Genomic DNA, 20,094 nt, shown 5'->3' on the forward strand with positions numbered 1-20,094 from the left:
AAGTTTGCTAATCAAATCTCCAATTTTGATATGTTTATATGCTCCTTTTAACATATGAACTACAGGGGAAAATAAGGAGGAAGAAAAAGATTACTGATGATGAAGAGATCTGTGGTAATAACAAAAGAACAGCTGCAATATTCCCAAAGGTATGTTTTCCCTCATTTCTTGTTACAGTTCATGTCAGATTTGTTGTTTTGCTAGATTGCTTTTTTGCAACCATAAAAGAACTTCTGTTGTGAGATATTTGTAAGAAAGACAGACAGACAGACAGACAGACAGACAGCCAGCCAGCCAGCCAGCCAGCCAGACCAGCAGAGAGATGCACTGGTCTGTTTGGCTTTACACTTTTCGTTTATTTGTGCTCAAGCTGTGCACTTTTAGAAAGACCCCAAGTCTTTGTTCTCTAATGAAATTCCAGGTGGTGATAAGCCATTGTTCTGCTAGTGAAATTAGCCACTAGCTGGCTTTTAATGATATCCCAAACCTTTGAATAGACCAAACCTTTGAATAGAATGGAGGGAAATACAAAAGAAAAGGCTGCCATTGAGTCTCCTTTTCTACCCTTGACTCATGCATTTCTATGAAAAGTATTAAGCAATATGATGATTTGTCCACGGACATTATCAATTTGCGGAAGCAAACAGTTTTCTACGAGCTTCAAGGTACAGATAATGCCAAGGGCAAATATCTTTGCCTATTTTCAAAGTCAAATGAAGGCCATTGTGTTTATTATCCTTCAAATATTTTCACAACTCTTGGATATTTCCCACTTTTAGTTGGGGTATATTTAGTCACATGATGCATTTAGACCAATCGCATGAGAACGATAGTATTTTGATGGACTATGCACAAAGGTATTTTCACTATTCTTTTATCAGTTGACTGAGTTGAAAATTCCAAATTTAGGGTAAAAGTAAATAATTGTATAATGTGTTATTGAGAGACAAAAGAAACAAGTCGAAAGTTGCTTAATTACTTGAACTCTCTATAAAGTCTCTTACATGAGATAACCTTTAGTGTATTGGTCAGTGTAGCAGGGCTGTAGTCAAGCATGGAACACAACAGAGTGTTGTAATATGCAATCAATTGATTTATTGGAGAAGAAATAAAAATATTTTGAATAGCAGAAGGAACAATGATGTGGAGGCATATGGAAATCTTCTTTGAATAGTCCAAAATTGGTCTCAAAGTCTACAACATGACATATTCCCAGGTGATTACCCAGCCAGGTACTGATGCCGCCCAACAGGACTTGACTTCAGTGATCAAAGGAGAACCAGTATTATCCCTTTGGTGTGGTTGAAGATGAAAGAAACAAGTGGAGAGTTGCTTAAGTGCTTGGACTCTCTAAAAAGTGTGTTTGTGGAGGTGTGGTAGTCGATGGTTAGTGTGCTTGTCTCTGGATCGAGTGGCCTGGGTTTGAGTCTTGCCTTATTCTTGAGCAAGACACTTTACTCTCAAGGTGCCCCTCTCCACACAGGTGTATAAAAGGGTACCGGCAAATGTAATGCTGGGGTGTAACCCCGAGATGGCTAGGGGACATTTTGCTTTAAGCATTCTTATGAGGTTTGACATTAACGTTCTTGAGAATGCCTGAGAATTTAATCATGAGGTCACTCAGAGAAATGAACTAAAGTGAGTTATTTGAAATAGTATTCCAAAGGTTATTGTGCTATGAGTCGATTTTTAGTGAATAATTTTTGGACATATTGTTTGCACTTTGAGCGGAATCAGTCTTGATTCCTGTTGTGATGAAGTTGCAACTACATCTCTATGATCTAACAAAGAGATTCCAAATTTAGCAAAAACTTGACATTTAAAACAGTGGAATTCTCTAATGGTCAGTAAACAAAGCCACATTAGAGAAATAACCTTTGGAGTGTTAGTCAGTGCTGCAGAGCTGTATGCTGCTTTTGAACTGCTTTGTTTGTTTTAAGTGCTTTCTGAGATGATGTACTACACAAAATTTCTTGTTGTCTTTAAAAGCAAGCAGATCTATCGGTGCCAGGTGTCATCCAGGTTTAGTCATGTCTGTTTTCATTTTTCAAGGACAGTCATTCGGTATCTATCCTCCATGTCTTGAAAGTAGTTGGTGTCAAACCTATGAATTGTTTGGACTCACTGGCTGATGGTGAGGCACAGTAACAGTTAACTTTTATGTAATATCCTTAAGTGTTAACAAACTGGACACATCAAAACTACTCAAATAATCTAAGACAACCTGAACATCCCAAATTTTGCTACATTTGGGAAGTGATGGCTTCAAATATCACTTTCATGCAACGAACAAACAACGGGATGCTCTCCAAATTTCTCTCCATTCTGCAGTAAAAGTATTGATGAATGGACTGAACCTGCTCTATTTTTTGCACTATATCCCAATCCAGAGTCATATAACTGAACTAGAAATTCAATACAGTTGTTCACACCAGGTTAAAAAAATTATTTTGATGTAGTCCCTCCCTGAAAAGAGATAGACTAGTAGGTTTAGTTTGGCCCAAAGTGGATGAGTTTCCCAGGGGTGACTTGGTAATTGTAGAAGGTCTTTCCTTGCTTTGAGGTGGAATGGGTCCTTTTTGAGCATTTGAAGAGCTTTCGGATACCATCCTTGTGTTGGCCACTCTGGTAGCACACAAACTCCCAATGCTTGTTGGTTCTGTATTTTGCTCAACACAGCAGAAAGAACACTGAAAGGGGGAAATGCATAAAAATTTAGCTCAGACTACTGTCAGGTGAATGCATCTTTAGCATTACAGCTTGGTGGTCTGGTCTGTAAGAAACATTCTTTGGGAATTGGAGACTTATGTGAGTGAGGCAAATACTGTAGGCCATGTCAGCTTTGAAACAGACTTCTTAAAGCACTTAGAAATGTTTTATTGCCAAGCTTCCATTCTGATTCCCTTTGGTTTCGGCGAGATTCAACATCTGCAAGAAGGGTTTGTTTTCCAGGGATATGAGCTACTCTGAGCCATATGTCCCTACTCACACACCACTACCAAATTTCTGTTGCTATAGAATTACAAGAGTCTGAATGACTGGTTCCCATATCATTAATAATGTTGACTGCAGTAGTGTTATCACATGATGTTTGGATGTGCATGTGAACTTTGTCTTTAATGAAGGTCTGTAAAACAAAGTATATGGCCAACATTTTCAGGTAGTTAATGTGATGTTTACATTCGATTTATGCCCAGTTTGCACCAGAGGATACCCCTTTGCATTCTGCCCCCCACCTAAGGGGGAAGCCTCTGTGTTAATTTGATGCTCAGATGGCAAGTGTGAAATTGCATTATGTTAACTTTACACATTGTGAACCCACCACTGCCAGTTTATGTTTTGCTTTTTGTGATAAGGACATGAGTGAATCAAACTTACCCTTTTCTGTTTTAGGGCCATTTTACACTTTTCCAAATTTCTGTAATATAGGGGTTCATGCATCACCCTAGGAAAACTTGAGACAATGTTCCCAAGAGCACTTGCTACTTCCCTAGTAGTTGGGGAGGTTAAGTTGCAAGTAAGGTGGCACAAACAGTTCTTAAATCAACAGCTTTATCTCTGGTCAGCTGAACTGTACTGAATTAATAACAAACCCCAAAATGTAAAGCACCTGAGTAGAGAGAAAAGTAGATTTCTGAGGGTGTACCACCAAACCCAGTGTGTCAAATAACACTATGCTGCCAATAAAATTTGCCATATACTGATCAGAATTCTGACCTTGTAAATAAAGGTCATCAAGGTGTGCTGTCTGTGTAAGGTAGCTAGAGGAGGTTTTAAGTATTTTAGTGGACTGTCTTGGTGCACACAATCAACCATTGGGTATAAAGATGTGAGTTCATAGAGGTCTTCATCCCATTTAAAGCACAAAAATTTTTGATTGTCAGTTTTAATGGGAATTGAATAATAGGTATTCTTCAAATCAATTGAGGCCATGAAACAGTTTTTTGTTACAAGTTTTGTGATTGTGTGAAGAGAACCCATTTTAAAATGATGGTGGGTCACCAAATTGGGAGAGGTAGTCTGTGCTGGATAGGGGTGATAATACAATCAATACCCACACCCAAAATATCAGACAAGATTATACTCTATCACTAATGAGTTCTCTCCATGCTGCAAATTTAACAGCAACCTGTCCCGCCTGAAAACTGTGGCATGAATTGAGTTTTTTATTTGAAGTACTTGATCCATTATTTCTTGTCTACGCTCTGCGGTTGTTTCCTTTTGAAGGGCCTATTGTGTCCCTTGTATAATGATATTCGCTTTAGGTTTAGAAGAAAAAATTACTTACAAGGCTTAAAATGTCATTAAAAAGAAAAAAAAACACCTGAATGTTTTTGAGTCAATTAAGTCATCGTATCTGCAGGGACTGGGTATAAGGGGAGTTACTTGTAATAAAGTCGAAAATTAATGTTCGGGTTTTTTTTATCTTTAATAACATTTGTACCCTTGTAAATAGTTCACAATTAACGTTGCTATAAATTAAAATACACCAAAAGCCACATGTTGAATTGATTTTATTTCTAAATACAGTTTGAACAAATCTTTTTGGACAAGCACTTTTGGTTCTCGGACAACCAAATTCTCTATGACGGTTGTCCGATGGACAAGTGGATTTCAAAATTTTTCTCTTACTCTGCTAAAGCTTACTTTCCAGCAAAACGCTAAGCGCTGACCAGCACCGCGGATATCTCATGTGACTATGTAGTGACGTAGACTGACGAAAAGATAGAATTTGTGGTGGCAGGCATCATGGTGTACGAATTCTATTGGTTAAGAAGAAATTGCTATCAATCAAGACTGCACATGTACTTTACTATGTCAATGACCCTTTAATTACTCAGACTCCCAATAAAGTCTGTTTGTGGAGGTGCGTTGGCCTCATGGTTAGTGCACTCGTCTCTGCTTCGAGTGGTCCTGGTTTGAGTCTGGGGACATTGTCTTGTGTTCTTTCTTCTCACAGTGCCTCTCTCCATCCAGGTGTATAAATGGGTACTTGGTAATTTTAATTCAGGGGGAGGTGGCTGCGATGGACTAGCATCCCGTCCAGTGGGAGTAGAGTTTAGTCCTAGTCGCGTCATGCTACAGAAACCAAGATGTGCTCTGGCCCGATGTGCCACTTTGCCTGTGATCAGACTTCCTTCAGACTATCGATTTATTTGCGTATTGATACTGCCCAACAGGACTTGACTTTGGTGATTGGAGAAGAGCGGGTACTTTTACTGTGGTGTGGTTATAAATGAACGAAATAAGTGGAAAGTTGTCTAATTACTTGGACCCTCCATGAACTCTGGTAGAAGAAGGCGTTTTGAAAATTCCGGAAGGAAGAGATTCCAAGCCTAACTAAACCCTAAAATGAAAATGGGGGAATTCCCTGATGTTAGGCATCAAAGCTACATTCAAGAGATTACCTTTACTTTATTGGTCAGTGCAGCAGGGCTGAAATCGAACATAGGAAACAAAAGAGTGTTGAATATCCCAGCAATTGGGTGAAAAAATTTAAAGAAATAGGAGAGGGAACAATTATGTGGAGGCCTAGGGAAATATTCTCTGAAAAGTAAAAAAAATTGTCCAAGAGTCTACAACACAGCGTATTCCTACATGTAGGTGGTTCCCCAGCTGCCAGGTACTGACGCCGCCCAACAAGACTTGACTTCAAGATCGAATATGAACCACTACTTTCCCTGTGCCGTGGTCGTAGGCGAAAGAAACAAGTGGAACGTTGCTTAATTACTTGGGCTCTATAGAGTCTGTCTAATTCCAGTTGGTATGGGATTGCAATTAAATCTCACGCACCCAATGAAGAGATTGCAAACCTTACTTAAACTTAAGAACAAAAAGGTGGAATTCTTTAAGTGTCAGTCTGAAAAGCCACCTTCAAAATACAACCTCCAGACCATTAGTCAGTATGGTGGAGCGAACAAAAACAGAAGCAGTATCACTATGCACATCAATTATTAGAAAAAAAAATTTAAAAAAAAATGTTGAATAGCAAAGGGGAATAAAAATCTTTTCTGAAAAGTCAAAAATTGGTCCAAAAGTCTACAACACGGCGTATTCCCGGCTAGGTACTGACGCCGCCCGCTTCAGTGATCAGATAAGAACATTTAAGCATGGCATGCTCTAAAGTGTCAGTAACACCATATAGGTGACAGTTCAGGGTTGCATACAAGCCGATCCTGTTAAGAGATGAGGCTGTGGGTAGAACTGGGTGAACAATCTTTCAGTTGACATCTCTGTGTTTATGGGTAGTCAGCGGTGGATATAGAGTTATCCTTTGCCTTTGTAGCTTACTTTTCCGTGATGCCAAACAGGAATGAACCGGAGTCTACCATGCTGTCTTTTTAAACCCTGAACTTTTTCATAGTAAATATCCATTTCTTCTGGATGAGAATCTGGTTTCTCATTTTCCATGTAATTGTTATTCGGGCAAATATCTTCATGTGCGTTTTCAATGTCTCCTTCAGCTGCCTCTGGCTGTACATCAGTTGATTCTGATTGTACATCATTCGCTTCTGGTTGTGAGTCAGGTGCTTCATCATCATCCTCTTTTTGCTGATCGCAGGTGTAGGACATAGTATGTCCCAACAGCTTACATGTACATATTCTGCCACAAATCTTTGGGCAGCATTTTCTATTGTGCCGAAGCTGGCTGCATTCAGTTCATATGGGCTGCTGGGTATTATGAATTATGTGGTTCCAGTCCCCACCAATACGCATGGAATATGGTATGGACTGTTTAGCCAATATCGTCTTGACTAAATGGTCGTTAATTGCCATTTTCCATTCCAGCCAGTTCATGGTCAACCTTGTATTTTAAGCGGATCACTTCGCTTTTGAGCCCGCTGTATTTGCTTAGCGCAGGCTCCACCTGTCCATCGTCCACATATTAAGGGTGGCCCATTATGCTCACATTAATTTAAGAACTTCCCATGTGGCGGTGAGCACCCAATATGAAATTCCTCAACATTTAAACCGTTGTTGACAAGTAGTGAGGCATCAACTTTTGTCTCCAGCCCCAAAAGATACACGTCATCTACTAAATCTTGAAATACTATGAAGGAGTGGTAAATTTCTTTTTGAATTCCAGCCTTCGAAACTCCAACACCAGTTCACCGAGGCATTCGAAACGTCGCGCTTTGCTTCTTTTAGTCCGCCATATAAGCATTCCAGAAGGTGAAAACTGCAAAACTTCTAACTCTATAGATCACATAGATTTGTCCACAAACTAATACAACAGAGAGCAAGGTTTTTAGCAAACTATATATAGTATTATGAGATTTCAATGGCCCAAAATAGGCAACAATTCCACAGATATCACAGAAACAAGTGGAAAGCAGTTCCTCAATTACTTGTACTCTCTGTTGAGTCTGTTGGAAGGATGGGCTTTCTTTCCTGTTCTGATGAAGTTGCAACTACTGTACATTACCATGACCTAACAAAGAGATTCCAAACCCAACTAAAACTTCAGATCAAAAAAGTGGAATTTTGTAATGGTCAGTCATTGAAGCCACATTCAAGAGATAACTGTCAGAGTACTAATTAGCAGGGCTGTAATTAAACATGGAAAAGAACAGAGTGTCGTTGCATAAATTGAGTCAGATTGCGCATTGAGACTTCAGAAATTCATCTTTGCCAAGATTCTGAAAAACAACAAATGTGTTGTAGGGCCACCAGTGTCACCAGCGTTATTGGCCTCAATATGAACAGGCAACTTGTCTTTCACCTCATCCTTAGACTTAAAATTCCTCCTCCTCGGGTCCCTCCAAGTGAGCATGTCTCTTCATGCAAGCGTCGGACACGACTGTGTCCTTTCTCTTTTACAACTTTTGCATACAATCTGTGGGTATCTCTTGCATACATGACCAAGCTCCTGGCACTACTACAAAGAGGTTGCTTGTCACAGTGTATTATAGTGTATTATGCAACATCACTCACCACTGATATAAAGAGAATACTGAATTGAATTCTTGATCCAAAAAAAATCTTCACTAAGCGATTTCCTTTTAGCGATTGTCAGCATTGTAAGATCGTAAACCCTTGATACTGACACTGGTACATTGACCATGATTATGGTGGGTGACAGTCCAAGTGGGTATCGCCGACATCAAAACCTTCTTCAATCAGCATCTCTGCATCACTTGCAGCATACGCCGTTGTGAAATGCCGAGGCAAGATTCAAAACTGGCGGATGATTTCACTCTGTTCACTCTACGAAATTCGAGATCTGGGCAGAAAAAGCCGTACAGATCTGAGATCGTAGTAAGAAGATTCCGTTTAAGGCTACTTCAACCCACAAAGGAAGCGAACTCTGACTTGGTTCAATAGAAGTGTAACTTCTGTGAGTGAAACTTGTAATTCAGATCGTTAAAACGAGCAGCACAAAACGAGCTTGAGTACCCAGACCTCCTCGGCCAAAGCTACTACATTAGCCGCTGTTCCGAAAATGAGCCCGCATTTTCTTCCATCTCTCAGTACAATCGCTACGTACTAGCCGGGTGCTCGCAAATTTTAGGAAATTACTGAACAAATCGAGATAGGCTTTCAATTCGTGCAAATCATACTGACCAGAAAAAAATATATTTGTTTCATTACGGCGTCGAAACAAAGTCCGTTGATTGATCGATGGCCGATTGTATTTGAAAACTTAATAAACCTTCCACGGCTTTTACCTGTAGAGTATATGAAATGCCTTTTAAACCATTTCATTAAACGTTTGCGTAGTTAAAGAGCCATTGGGTCTAAAATAAGTATATTTGTTGGATTACACACGTAGAAGTGTTGTTGCACTCCCATAGCAACAGAATAATTGATTCTTTATGACTGCGACCATTTATTCCTTTCTTTATTAAATCCATTTTGAAATCACTGGCTATCCTTGCAATCTGATTGGCTCTCAGTGGTGCGATTTATTCACGAATCGCACTATTTTTTGCTCTAAATCGCATGTTTTTCTCAGCCAATGAGAATGGGACAGTAAAACAAAACAACCCACAAACTGACAAACATGGATGCAGATCACAATCACAGCTATAATTATAGACTAATTGTATCTTACAGATGTTCATGGAAATACATGGTGCTCTTGCTGAGGGGTCAGGCACCCCAGCTGATTTAATGGTTGGAAGATTTTGAATGAGCTCCCCATGATTCTTTTAAGGGCACAACATTCTATACATTTAAGAATTTAGATTTTAGAGCCTTATTGTGTACCCACCTCATCAGATGAAATTACAGCAAAGACACCTTCATTCTTGCCTTCCTTCTTCTTGTGCACCTTTGTTAGGAATAATTGTGGCATGGTCTTTAACAGAACAGCACCTGATGGTGGAGGAAAAGAGAATATGTACACAATTAACCCTGTCCTGTCAACTTCAAATAGACTGGGCTGAGCTGATGGTTGGATCAGAGATATTGGTAAATCTGTAAACATAAAAGAAAACGCCAACATGACAGTACTTATATCATTACGGCAGACAAAGTTACTTTGGAAGAAACCTCTTCAAAGTTTGTTTGCATACCAGTGATTTCATCCTTCCGCTATGAAAATTGCTGTGAGATGAACTCCTGTAACTTCTCATGCTGGGTTTTCCATGCCGTCAGTAACACCTCTACACCATTGCACTTCATGTTCTTTTCGAATTTAAGTATCCTTAACAATTCTTCCTCAAGCTGAAATCCACAAGATTAGCCACGATCAGAATCTAATTGCACCATTCTTCAACCAAGTATTTCACGCATGTAAGAGTTAAATGTCAAGTATGTGTAGCCTTCCCCTGCTAAATCATTGAAGTCACAAGGTCTAGTACAGACAACGTTCATTTACTGTTTGTAGCAGGCGCAAAACAACCATTTCTGTGCAATTTAGCAATTATTTAAGTACCTCATTGCCATTACTAAGTATGTGATATTTTGCTAGTGTATCTCTCATCCTTGTTCGTACATCAATCTTAGTTATAAAGCTTCTCCGGGCTGAAAATTCTGCTTCCCTGAGTTCTTTTATCACTTCTTCATCAGGCTGTCCACCGCTTGCCTCTGGCTGTTCCTCATTTACTTCTGGTTGAGCATTAGGCGCTTCGCCATCTTGCTCCTCTCGTTGATCACAGTTGTAGCAGATGTCCTAATTGCTTGCAAACTCGGCAACGAATCTTTGGACAATTTCTCCTTGTGTGTCCAAGCTCACTGCCTTCAATGCACACGGGCTGCTGATTGTTGTGAATGATACGGCACCATTCCCCACTGATACGCAAGGAATATGGAATGGAAGGTTTATCCAAGATCATCTCGACTAAACGGTTGCCATTTTCCAATCCAGCCAGTTCATGGTCTACCTTCTATTTTAGACGAATCACTTCACTTTTCAACTCGCCGTTTTCGTCTAACGCAGATTTGACTTCTTCATCTTCCTCATAGGAACGGAGACCAATTATGCTTACATTTAAAAACTTGCCATGTGGTGTGGAGCAATCAATATGATATTCCTCGATGTCGAAGCCATTATTCATAAGTACTTCCGCATCACCTCTTGACTCCAGCTCCAAAAGGTATACACCATCTCCCAGATCTTGAAACACAACAATTGAATCTTGGATTTCGTTCTGGATTCCAGCCTTAACGTCTCCAAGACCGATTCGATCGGGTGTTGAAAACGTCACGCTTCTTCCCTTTCGGTCCGCCATGTTGGCGTTCCGAAAGTGAAAACGATCAAACTTCAATAGCTATAGATCACAACGACTTTTCCGCAAAATATTATAACAGCTGAACAAAAAAAAAACCTCTTAGCAAACACTATATGGTATTCCAAGAACTCGAATGCCTAGAATAGGCAAGGATTCCACACAGAGCAAAGAGAGCACGCGGACGAGAACCGGTACGTTCCCTGTGGTGTGGTCATAAACGTAACAAACAAGTCAAAAGTTGCTCAATTCCTTGGACTCTCTTTTTAAGTCTCTTAGAAGGAAGGCGTTTAATTGCTGTTGTGATGAAATTGCAATTACGTCTCGGCTACCTAACCAAGAAATTCCAAAGCCAGCTAAAACTTCAAATCACAAAAGGGCAATTCTCCAATGGTCAGTCATCAAAGCCACATTCAAGAGATTACCTCTAGTGTGGTGCTCAGTGTTGCAGCGCTGTAATCAAACAAGAAAATGTTCCAATGTGCTGTCAACTTGCTGGAAAAATAAAAACATTTTGAAAACAGAGTTATAAATGATGTAGGAAAATCTTCTCTGAAGAGTCCAGTCCAAAAATGGGTCCAAAAGTCTACAACACGGCGTATTCCCAGGTGGTCACCCAGCCAGCTACTGACGCCGCCAACCAGGACTTGACTTCGGTGATCGGACGAGAACCAGTACGTTCCCTGTGGTGTGGTCATAGAAGAAAGAAACAGGTCAAAAGTTGCTCAATTGCTTGGACTCTCCTTTAAGTCTCTTGGAAGAAGGGCGTTTAATTGCTGTTGTGATGAAATTGCAATTACATCTCGGCTACCTCACCAAGAAATTCCAAAGCCAGCTAAAACTTCAAATCACAAAAGCGCAATTGTCCAATGGTCAGTCATCAAAGCCACATTCAAGAGATTACCTCTAGTGTGGTGCTCAGTGTTGCAGCGCTGTAATCAAGCAAGAAAATGTTCCAATATGCTGTCAACTTGCTGGAAAAATAAAAGCATTTTGAAAACAGAAGGATCAATGATGGGGAGGCGTATGGAAATTTTCTCTGAAGAGTCCAGTTCAAAAATGGGTCCAAAAGTCTACAACACGGCGTATTCTCAGGTGATCACCCAGCCAGCTACTGACGCCGCCCAACAGGACTTGACTTCGGTGATCGGACGAAAACCGGTACGTTCCCTGTGGTGTGGTCGTAGACGAAAGAAACAAGTCAAAAGTCGCTCAATTGCGTGGACTCTCCTTTAAGTCTCTTGGAAGAAGGGCGTTTAATTGCTGTTGTGATGAAATTGTAATTACATCTCGGCTACCTCACCAAGAAATTCGAAAGCCAGCTAAAAGTTCAAATCACAAAAGGGCAATTCTCCAATGGTCAGTCATCAAAGCCACATTCAAGAGATTACCTCTACTTCTATTATTGTTATTGTTATTGTAGTGTGGTGGTCAGTGATGCAGAGCTGTAATCAAACAAGAAAATGTTCTAATATGCTGTCAACTTGCTGGAAAAATAATAATAATAAAAAAATTAAAAACAGAGGGGTCAGTGATGTGGAGGCGTAGGGAAATCTTCTCTGAAGAGTCCAGTCCAAAAATGGCTCCAAAAGTCTACAACACGGCGTATTCCCAGGGGGTCACCCAGCTAACTACTGACGCCTTCCAACAGGACATGACTTCGGTGATCGGATGATAACCGGTTTTTTTCTAAAAAGGCTCTAAGAGCTTTTTCATTTACAATGTTCTAGTTAATTCATCAACTTATTAAATATCCTCGTTTTTACAATAGTGTCATTAAAATAAATGAGATTTTTCAACCTTCCTCGGTGTTCTCATTTGGGTTCACGTTAATTTACATCATATGTTAATACATAATAGTTTTATCACAATGTAAATATGAGTGTCATTTTCTACTTTTGCAAAAGCTTCTCCTAAACACCAATGATGCGGGAATAATATTGTGTGTGTCTTGACTTATATAACTTGTATTGGAAACGCAGATGCGATCTCACCATAGCTTTAAACAACGTTTGGGGCGCGTATGTCAAGTTCTTTGTTCGGTAGTTGACAGCGGATTTATAGATAGCCCAGCGGGCCAATGTTATTGTCCAGTTAACAAAATCTAGTGCTCTCGGTGTTAAAGGGTTATCGTTCGTTTTCACTTTTCCAAATAACTTTACTTCTGTGGTGAGCGTCAGTTTTCGATCAGTGATTTTATCCACATATGTCTGTATCTGGTTCCAGAAATTATGGATAGTAAGGCAATGGAGTATGGCGTGCTCTAAGGTGTCGGTAGCACCACATCGGTGACAATATGGTGTGGCATACACCCCGATCCTGTTTAAAGACAAGGTGGTGGTGAGAACTCTGTGGGTGATTTTCCAGTTTAGATCACCGTGCTTGTTGTTGATTAGCGGTGGATATAAAGCTTTCCATTGTTTAGCGTAAGCAGCGTTCTGATTGAAGTTTCTGCTTCCAATGGTCTACAGCAGGGATAACAGGCCTCTCGGCTTGCAGCAAGTGTGTGTAAAAGTGACGCGTCCTGCACAATGAAATAGCGATGGGTGTTTGTCCAGGGCTTGAGTTCACAATACCAAAAGAAGGTTTCAAGGTAGGCGGCGGCCAGACTGAGGCAGTACAAATCTTTTGGGACCATTCTGGGGGAAGAGCGACAAATAGCTCTCTCAGTTCTTCTGTTGTTCTAGATAAGGTGCGCGGATTTTTGTCTGAATAGAACAGGGGCTTATTAAGGATGTCAGTGACGGACTCAGCGGATCCGGTCCGCTTGCGGTAATCCTTATGTCGGTGCCAAGCTGTTAGCAGTTCCTTATGAAAACTGGGTATGTCTCGATCGATACGCTGCAACGAATAGTCCAGTGCGAGGGACATCTTTCCAAGACGAAGATTGGAGATACGAAGAAAGTATGAAGTGAAATGTTTCCAGTGTGCTTTTTCCTCTGAAAGAAGTCTCCTTAAGGTGTTCAGGCGTAAAGTTCCGATTTTAGTCTGCAAACGAGGGATGTTGAAACCACCTTCCTCTAGGGGCAGGGGCAGGATGTCCTTTGTAGCCAGATGACGTTTGTAGTTCCAAAAGAAATCATAAAGTGATTGTTCAATCTGTGATACTGCCCAAGCAGGCATCGGTAGTGAAGTGGCGTTGTACCATAATGTTGAAGCTAGGAGGCCATTAATCACGAGCGCTTTACCTTTATAGCTTAACTGCCTGTGTCGTCAAGCAGCAATGATGTTATTTATTTTCTGTATTTTAGTCTCCCAATTCAGTCTCGTACAATCCACGTTACCAAAGAAAATGCCAAGAATCTTCTCAGGGATAAAGTCATTATATCAATCAAAACCGTGAAGTTGATCCGTCCGCTCCTCAAAATCTCCGCACCAGAGCCCCTTGCATTTTCCTTTGTTTATTTTTGCACCAGAGGCGCGTTCATACAAATCAAATATGGTAAAAGCTTTATTAATGGAAGCATCGTCGGATAGCAACAGCGCCGTATCATCTGCATATTGTGACAATTTTAACTCTTCCTCGGAGTCAGGCGGTCGAATACCATGAATTCTAGGATTTTCGCGAATGTTTATAGCCATTGTTTCTGTGGTTAGGACATAGAGGGGCATAGAGAGGGCACAGCCCTGTCTGAGTTCGCGTTCTAGTTTAATAAAAGCGGTGAGCCAACCATTTGTCTTGACAGAGCTAGAGGCATCGTGATATATCAACTTAATCGAGTTAATGAAGTTGGGTCCAAATCCAAAGCGTTCCAGACAAGCAAATAAAAAGTCGTGGGAAACTCGGTCAAAGGCCTTCATCTGGTCAATACTGACGAAGGCTAGACTGGTGTTTTTCTCATTGACATAGGATATGACATCATTGAGAAGACGAGTGTTATCGTTAATTGTTCTTCCTTTATACAGACAGTTTGGTCAGAGTTCACGATTAGGGGTAATACTTGTTGGAGCCTGTTCGCCAGCACCTTTGTCAAAATTTTGTAATCAGTATTGAGTAGAGTTACTGGCCGCCAGTTCTTTAATTGTGTTCGGTCTCCTTTTTTAAACAATAAAGTAATGATTCCCCGCCGTTGTGAAACAGTAAGAAGGCCATTATCCAAAGCATAATTGTAGACACGTGTTAACTTCTCCCCGAGAATAGCCCAAAAGTGTTTATAAAAGTTCGACGTCAAGCCATCGCAGCCAGGTGATTTGTTGCTTTCCATTGCCATCACAGCTTTTTTTAACTCCTCCTCTGTAATAAGACCTTCGTAGCACTCACGTGCATCATCAGGTGATTTTGGGATAGCACAGTTTAGAAATTTGTTTCTTGCATCTGCATCACTGGCTTGGGCTGTGAAGATTTGTTTGTAGAATTTATGGGTCTCTTTCAATAGATCTTGTGGTTCCGAGACGACATCAAGGTTATCTTTCGTCAAAACACGAATCGTTTGTTCTGCTTTTCGGCATTTCTCAAGCGAATAGAAATATCGTGTGGTCCATTCTCCTTCTTCTAAAATCTGGGCTTTCGTTCTAATTTCAGTGGCTTCTAAATCTTTCAGTTCCAACTGCTTTAATTTTTCTTTCGCAAGAAGGTAGTTCTCAATGTCCCGTGTGTTACCATTGATGGATTTTTCCTGCAGCTTTATAAGGTTACGCTCTAGTTGAAATTTTTCATGGCGTTTCTGTTTTCCTAGTATTTTCGCGCATCGGATTTCGATGTTCTTAAATCTTGTTTTGCCCTATCCCACCATAGTAGCGGATCATCAAAATCTTCGTACTTGGTTTTCCAAAAAGACCAGAAATTATGGATTTCGGACTCAAAAGCCGCGTTAGACAGTAGATCGTTGTTTTAAAAATGCCAGTGGCAGTATCCGGGTCCACGTTTTGCTAGGTCAAAGTTTAAAGTCAGACAGACGCTGTCATGGTCAGAATGTGAAAAAGGTTTAATCGATGCGTCCATAACAAACTGATTTAAAGAGTTGCTGATTAAGAATTTGTCAATCCGTGACGTATGATTGTTCCGTTTGTGGGATGTCGCGCAGTCCAAGTGAAGCATCGCTTATCCTTGTTTCGATTCCTCCAAATATGGTTGGCCATTCGTTTCAAAATTACGACAGGGTATACGCGGGTTTTTCTGCGGCGTATACTTGTTTACATACGTTACGTATGGGCTGTAAGCTCATATATACGACCGTTTAGATCGCGTATATATGCCTTTTTAAAGGGTCATACATTTGCGTAAATTCAAGCGCGGGGATATGCGAAATAAATGCCCATATATATGCGTCCCACAAGGACTCATATATACGCGTGCTAAAATGCGCGTATATGCGGGTCTGGGAAATTACGTTGTATATGCCAGCACGAAATGTACCTTTTTAAGAGAATGGCTGTTGGTGTATGATAGCAATGAAAATTACTTTAACTACAAATCGTCAATATGGCGGCAGTGGCGAAATGGCTTGTCTTGCTCTATCTGCTATTTAATGTTTGTTACTGCAGCTCCCCCAGTGACTGAACTTCTAGAAACAGTTATGCGTGTTTTGAATGACTGTTCAAGATTTTATCTCCACGCTAATCGTAACATGGCAGAGAACTTGATCGTTCGTCGTGAAGTTGCTGTGCATTCTGTTCACCGTTTAGGACAGAGGTGCCCAAGCGAATGCTGAGAGAATTCTGCCTCTCGAATTGCTGGTGAGACAAATTCAATACTTACTACATAGATGGGAAATGTTTGCAGTTCAGTTTTGAACTTGAGTAATCTCAGACTACACAAAGCATAAGCAGTGGAAAACAGTTTATAGAGAAAAATTTATATTTGGGTTAACTTTTAATCCTGGGTTAGCGTTAACCGGCTTTCGAACCACCCGGCCCTAATGATTCGAGAAATAAGACTAACGTGGGTTTTCCAATTCTGGTGTCAGTATCATGCTGGGTCATTTGCCAAGTAGAAACATCTATGTTCAGCGTCAGCGTGTAAGGGAAAGTTTTTTTCAAACTGACCCAGCAGGGTCTGATTTGAGGTGGTTCAATACCATCACAAGGCGTCAGGGGACCTAATTCTCTCTGGCACATTGATGGACTACACTGCCTTATCAGTTGGAGGTTTGTAATACATGGTGGTTTTGACAGGGCTTTAGACTTTAAGTTGTGCGACAAAAAATTCTGCTGCTACTGGGCTCGCTCTGTTCTTAGCTGCTGTGCAAAGTTATAGATTGCCCCCTGGAGTGTGTTCAGACGAAGGGGATGAAAATTTGGAGGTAGGAAGAGCTATGCTATGGCACAGGAGATTTAATAGGGGAAGCAAAATTGCTGGGTTGTCTGTACACAACCAGTGAATTGAACGTCTCTGGAGAGAAGTCTTTATTGAAGTCGGTCAGTTCTACTACACTCTGTTCTACCAGATGGAAGAAAATGGCATCCTGGAATCGACCAGCATAATCGATCTGTTCTGTTTGTATTACATATTTCTTTCCAGAATTAACAACCAGTTAAACCTCCTAGTTGAGGCATGGAATAACCATGCTCTACGCACAACCATTATGGGTGAACGCAGTGATTTTACAAGATATATGTAATACTGGAAATACTAGCTGTCAAGGACACATTTGATGATAACACCCAACCAGATGAGTTATCTGGTGAAGACCCAATAGGACTTACACTAAAATCACATTCTGTTTCCTAAAACTCCCCTTGAGGTATTGATATATCATGGGCTGGACGACCCACTCTTCCCTTAGAAGCTGATGCAGTTGGCAAAGCCCTAATGGGAGTACACTGAGGTGCGTGAAACTGCTCTTAATGCAAACATCTCACATCTAAGTAGTAAATATTGCCTTTGTCTCACCTGCGATTCTAGAGGCCATATCCTCTCAACATTCGCCTTGGTACCTCTGTCCAATGAATCAACTAACGCATTAGCCTGCGTAGCTTGGCGGTTTAGCAATTTTTTAAGCAATTTGAGCGCGAGCGCACATAGCGACAAAGCCGCGAAAATGAGCAGGAACCCACCAGGCTCCTCGTGGCTACGCCGCATTTGGCGCTCGTTATCGCGGCTTCGCCGCTTTCTTAGCGTTCGAATTGCCTAAAACCCGCCAAGCTACGCAGGCTACTAAACGATGTACAGAGTAATCCACAGCAACTTCACGACGATTAGCGTTAGGATAAAATCTTGAACAGTCATTCAAAACACGTATAACTGTTTCTAGAAGTTCATTCACTGGAGAGCTGCAGTAACAAACATTAAATAGCAGATAGAGCAAGACAAGGCATTTTACCACTGCCGCCATATTGACGATTCCTAGTTAAAGTAACTTTCATTGCTATCATACATGAAATGCCATTCTCTTAAAAGGCACATTTCATGCTGGCATATAAAACGTAATTTACGAGACCCGCATATACGCGCATTTTAGCACCCGTATATATGGGTCCTTGTAAGACGCGTCTATTTGGGCATTTATTTCGCATATCCCCGTGCTTGAATTTACGCAAATGTGTGGCCCTTTAAAAATGCGAATATACGCGATCTCGATGGTCGTATATATGAGCTTAAAGCCCATACGTTACGTATGTAAACAAGTATACGCCGCAGAAAAACCCACGTATACCCTGTCGTAATTTTGAAACGAATGGCCAACCATATCCAAATACCAGATATGTTATGTCGCGTGCAAATTCCATGAAGAGTTGTGGCAGCAAAATTTACAGGGTTTGGATTTCCACCGAATTTATCCAACCTTACGTTTCAGATGCAATTATAGTCACCACCGATGATGTTATCAAACTCCTCGGATATGAAACCATCCAAACTAGAAAAGAAAATTCGTCGATGGCTGTCCGTTTGAGGCGCGTAAATGTTTATGATGTTCAAGGTGTGATAATCAAGTTCCAGAACAATATTTAAAATGCGACCTTCATTGTCACTTCGTGTTTGACTCACAGTACACTCAAGGCGTGAATGAATAAGGATAGCAACACCTCTCGCAGTATTTGTGCCCTGATTAAAAATAACATCACCGATCCACTCGCGTTTGATTTGCATTTCCATGTCAACAGTCCAACGAGTTTCTTGAAGTAGAATTATATCTAGTCTGTTTCGAAGAAAATAGGAAAAAGCCATTTTCCGTCGATCAGGGAAGCGAAGCCCCTTTAACAGTTAAAATAATTGTCATGAGTAAAGAGAGGAAGATGGTTATAAAGTCCCGGTCCATTGTTCGTTATGAAAAAAAGAAAACTAACTTGCAGGCGACTTATGATCGGTAGCCGTGCCAGTCCTTTTCTCCTTTCTTCTTGCATTAGAAAGGTTTGGCGGAGGATGAATTCTCTGACGACGAACGGAGACGCTAGCCTTGCCGTCAGAATCAGTGTCAGTTGTGTGTTGTCGTTTTAATCCTTGTGCTTTCCTCATGGTCCATTTCCTCAGTGTAATTTTCTTAGCAGATTGACTTTCATTTACTTGATTATTATTCGTACGAGTAGCCTTCTCTAAGTCTTCTTCATACTCACTTGGCACCCCTCGCTGTGCATCTTGCTGTACAACAGCTGCGGCGCCATCTCGTTCAGCGCTGGGCTCGTCTTGATCATTCTCTTCCCTCTGATCGCAATTACACGACATATGTCCTAGCTGCTTACACACTCTGCAGCGAATCATCGGGCACTTTTTCCTAGTATGCCCAAGTTCCTTGCATTCCAGACACACGGGTTACTGATTATTGTGAATGATCTTGCACCACTTACCTCCAATACGCATAGAATACGGCAAAGATGGTTTGTCATACACCAGTTTAACAAGGCGATTGCCGTTTTCCATACCGGCCAAATCGTGGTCGGCTTTATATTTGAGACGGATCACGTCGCTTTTCAATACTCCATACTCCATTAAAGCAAATGTAACTTAATCGTCATGTACATAGGAGCGAAGGCCCAAGATACTGACATTCAAAAACTTTCCATGAGGAGGAGAGCAATCAATATGAAACTCGTCGATGCCGAACCCGTTGCTTACAAGAAGCTCTCCATCAGCTTTGGTTTCCAACTCCAACAAATATACGTTATCTCCAAGATCTTGAAAGACTTTCATCGTATGGTTGATTTCCTTTTCAATCCCAACTTTAAGATCTCCGAGACCAATTGGCTCATTGGCTAATTTTCATTGTCAAAAAACGGACAGACACAGGAATTTATAATTTATGCAACGCGTCAACAAGTGAGAGCAGACAATTTCACAATTTGCTATTGTAGAAAACAAATTGACGCCAGTTTTTCACGCATCTGTCCTGTTACTGACAATGAATTTCATCATAACATTGTCAACTTTTTTCAACTCTACATGATTCTGGAAAGGTTCTTATTATAATTATATATAATATAACTTATTTTTTTCATAAATCACCTGGCAGCATTTCACTTGCCATTAGCAACTGCTAGTGTTACC

At 40.7% G+C, this 20,094-nt stretch overlaps 1 protein-coding gene and 6 pseudogenes across 1 annotated transcript; 1 reads left to right on the forward strand and 6 right to left on the reverse strand.

Moving 5' to 3' along the window:
• Positions 1–1,655: 1,655 nt before the first annotated feature.
• LOC149095346 (uncharacterized) lies at positions 1,656–9,320 on the reverse strand. The gene is made up of 2 exons (XM_089281942.1): positions 9,215–9,320; positions 1,656–2,690 (listed from the first exon to the last, which is right to left on the reverse strand). Exons 1-2 carry the CDS (start codon positions 9,296–9,298, stop codon positions 2,427–2,429), a joined length of 348 nt encoding a protein of 115 aa, XP_089138068.1. The 5' UTR covers positions 9,299–9,320; the 3' UTR covers positions 1,656–2,426.
• Positions 6,268–7,157, reverse strand: LOC149095347 (uncharacterized; annotated as a pseudogene).
• A 252-nt stretch (positions 9,321–9,572) lies between the features above and the next one.
• LOC149095348 (uncharacterized) lies at positions 9,573–11,026 on the reverse strand (annotated as a pseudogene).
• A 230-nt stretch (positions 11,027–11,256) lies between these two features.
• Positions 11,257–11,375, reverse strand: LOC149095349 (5S ribosomal RNA; annotated as a pseudogene).
• A 368-nt stretch (positions 11,376–11,743) lies between these two features.
• Positions 11,744–11,862, reverse strand: LOC149095350 (5S ribosomal RNA; annotated as a pseudogene).
• Positions 11,863–16,553: 4,691 nt separating this feature from the next.
• Positions 16,554–17,438, forward strand: LOC149095351 (uncharacterized; annotated as a pseudogene).
• A 1,456-nt stretch (positions 17,439–18,894) lies between these two features.
• On the reverse strand, positions 18,895–20,074 carry LOC149095352 (uncharacterized; annotated as a pseudogene).
• Positions 20,075–20,094: the final 20 nt, after the last annotated feature.

This window comes from Orbicella faveolata, unplaced genomic scaffold (genome assembly GCF_042242905.1).
Source record: "Orbicella faveolata isolate gen_17 unplaced genomic scaffold, um_ofav_v1 contig_52, whole genome shotgun sequence".
In the NCBI taxonomy this organism is placed as follows: Eukaryota; Metazoa; Cnidaria; class Anthozoa; order Scleractinia; family Merulinidae; genus Orbicella; species Orbicella faveolata.